Source organism: Piliocolobus tephrosceles, chromosome 10, assembly GCF_002776525.5.
Source record: "Piliocolobus tephrosceles isolate RC106 chromosome 10, ASM277652v3, whole genome shotgun sequence".
NCBI lineage: Eukaryota > Metazoa > Chordata > Mammalia > Primates > Cercopithecidae > Piliocolobus > Piliocolobus tephrosceles.
In genome coordinates, this window is record NC_045443.1 from 10,575,569 (window position 1) to 10,578,223 (window position 2,655).

A 2,655-nucleotide genomic window follows, 5' to 3' on the forward strand; every position below is an offset into this window, starting at 1 on the left:
TCTTTTTTTTGAGATGGAGTCTCGCTCAGTCGCCCAGGCTGGAGTGCTGTGGCGCAGTCTCGGCTCACTGCAAGCTCCGCCTCCCGGGTTCACACCATTCTCCTGCCTCAGCCTCCCAAGTAGCTGGGACTACAGGCGCCCGCCGCCATGCCTGGCTAATTTTTTGCATTTTTAGTAGAGACGAGGTTTCACTGTGTTAGCCAGGATGGTCTCGATCTCCTGACCTCGTGATCCACCTGCCTCGGCCTCCCAAAGTGCTGGGATTACAGGCGTGAGCCACCGTGTCTGGCCTTAAATTTCTTTTGTAGAGACAGAAGCTCATTATGTTGCCCAGGCTGGTCTTGAACTCCTGGTCTCAAGTGATCCTCTCTCCTCAACCTCCCTCCCAAAGTGCTGGGATTACAGGCGTGAGCCATGCACCTGGCCCTTTACTGTACTTTTGAGTCATCACTTACCCAATAGGAAACAGATCCCAGAGCCAGGTCTCTGGGAAGTACTGGCGGACCTGAGAATCCTCTGCTTGACGTGAAGAAGTTGATGACGCAAAAGCCTCTGGATGACCACCACCTGCTGATGAAATTGAGAATATGAAAACTTTAGGAAACATGAGACTTGTTGTGACATAAATTGGGATGGAGGGATTACTAGAAAGAAATTTAGAGGGAAGCAGAGAAAATCCAGTCAGAGGCAAGGAGGAAGGACCAAAGAGGAACTAACTAGTCACAAAGGCCATCGAGGGAACTGATAGCCAAGGGGGTTTGGCCAGGGAACAGATACATAAGCTTCAGGCTTCAAAAGCTCTCCCCAGAGACAGAACCCTCAGGAAACTTCCTGTATCTGTGACCCACAACCCATTAGCATTCTCAGGCTAGAGGCTCAGTGCAAGAACAGGATGCAAAGAGGAAATTTGCAGTTCCAGGATTGTTAACATCTCAGAGAATCCACACACCACAGAGGTGGCTTACCGCCCATGGCAATGCTGTATTCCGGAGATCTGTAACTGCAATCTACTGGCTTCTTGATTTTGGCATTGGACAGTATTTTCAGGCCCATGTCCTGATAGGCATCAGAGAAATAAGTATTAAGGTGGTCACTTCCCCAACTACAAGGGCTACTGCCCAGGAATTCCACCATCAAAGAGTTGAAACAAAACATTCTTTTTGAATTAATGGTGAAACTGGGTGTTCTTACCCGAAACTCAGCCACTGAGACTGGTTGGCTTCTGTTCCAACTAGCATGAAAGGCTTCAAGTTAAACTTATTTCATCATTACATACATTTAATGGTTCTTCCAAATATTATTCACTGTGTCCTTACTATTTGACTTACACTCTGAACGTGCTGAGGGTAGGGACCATATCAGCGTACTCAATTCAACAAAAATACAATGAGCGTTATGAGGGGTCAGGCATTAGAGAGAATACAAAGATGAACAAGACCTAGTTCCTGACCTCAGGGACCTCCTGGTCAGACTTGGGTCACACAGCATCCCAAATCCTGCTCATAGAATAGGTGCAAATTATTTTTTAAAATAATGGTAAGAGATCTCTGGTCTGCCTTCCCTAATTTTCCCTCCTGATTGATCTCATGAAAACCAGTGATTGGGGACAACAAAAGAGGAAGACTAGGTCTAAACTCTCTCACAGTGGTTCTCTTCAATGCAATTGGACATCTTCTTCAAGTGTAAGAGCCAACAGAGGCCACCTTACACGTCAGAAGCTTCTTTCAAGATTTTGTTCCCATCAGTGCCCATATGAGTCTCTCTGCTTTCTTAGATATGAACTTTCCTTTGCCCCTTCCCACCACCATCTTTCCCATAAGAACAAAATGGGTAAGAAGACGTACCTGGAAAAAGCTGAAAAGGTCCGTGCCTTCAGAGAACCAGGGCCTCCAGATAACGGAACGCTGGCTCGAATGCCCTTGGGGCACTGGGTCAATGAGGGGCTGAGGAAAGTCCCATGGGCCAGACACTGGACACTGATCATATTCAGCCACTTGATAGGGGTAGTGACCATACCAGAATGGAAACATCCCATAGACCTGGGACAAGAGGGGGAAAGGAAATAAAGCATTGACATAGTGACATCAGTTGAGAGGCTTCTCTCAGATTCTGGTGCTCAGTTTACTATTCCTGTATCATTTCTCTTTATTACTCCAGAATTATTTTTATATTTTTGTCATAATTACCTTTCTCACTTTCTAAAACATTAACCTCTATCTCACCTATTTTTTTCATAATCCTATCCCCTATTTCATTCTCTCTCTTGTTTTTTTTTTTTTTTTTTTTTTTTTTTTGGAGACGGAGTCTTGCTCTGTCACCCAGGTTGGAGTGCAGTGGGATGATCTCGGCTCACTGCAACCTCTGCCTCCCACATTCAAACAATTCTCCTGCCTCAGCCTCCTGAGTAGGTGGGATTACAGGCACCGGCCACCACACCCAGCTAATTTTTGTATTTTTGGTAGAGACAGGGTTTCACCATGTTGGTCAGGCTGGTCTCGAACCCCTGACTTCAGGTGATCCGCCCACCTCAGCCTCCTAAAGTTCTGGGATTACAGGCTCATTCTCTTTTCTTATCTCTGCATTCATACTAACCATGCCTTCTCTTATCCTTTCTTTTTTTTTTTTTTTTTTTTTTTTTTTTTTTTTTTTTTTTTT

At 45.2% G+C, this 2,655-nt stretch overlaps 1 protein-coding gene across 1 annotated transcript in view; it reads right to left on the bottom strand.

The window, feature by feature from the left end:
* Positions 1 to 2,655, bottom strand: part of A2ML1 (alpha-2-macroglobulin like 1) — a 56,114-nt gene that overhangs the window by 26,455 nt on the left and 27,004 nt on the right. Inside the window, exons 16-18 of the mRNA XM_023192405.1 lie at positions 1,845 to 2,039; positions 966 to 1,056; positions 456 to 570 (exon numbers count right to left, since the gene is read on the bottom strand). Coding sequence (XP_023048173.1) covers positions 456 to 570; positions 966 to 1,056; positions 1,845 to 2,039 — 401 coding nt within the window. The remainder of the gene's footprint in view (positions 1 to 455; positions 571 to 965; positions 1,057 to 1,844; positions 2,040 to 2,655) is intronic.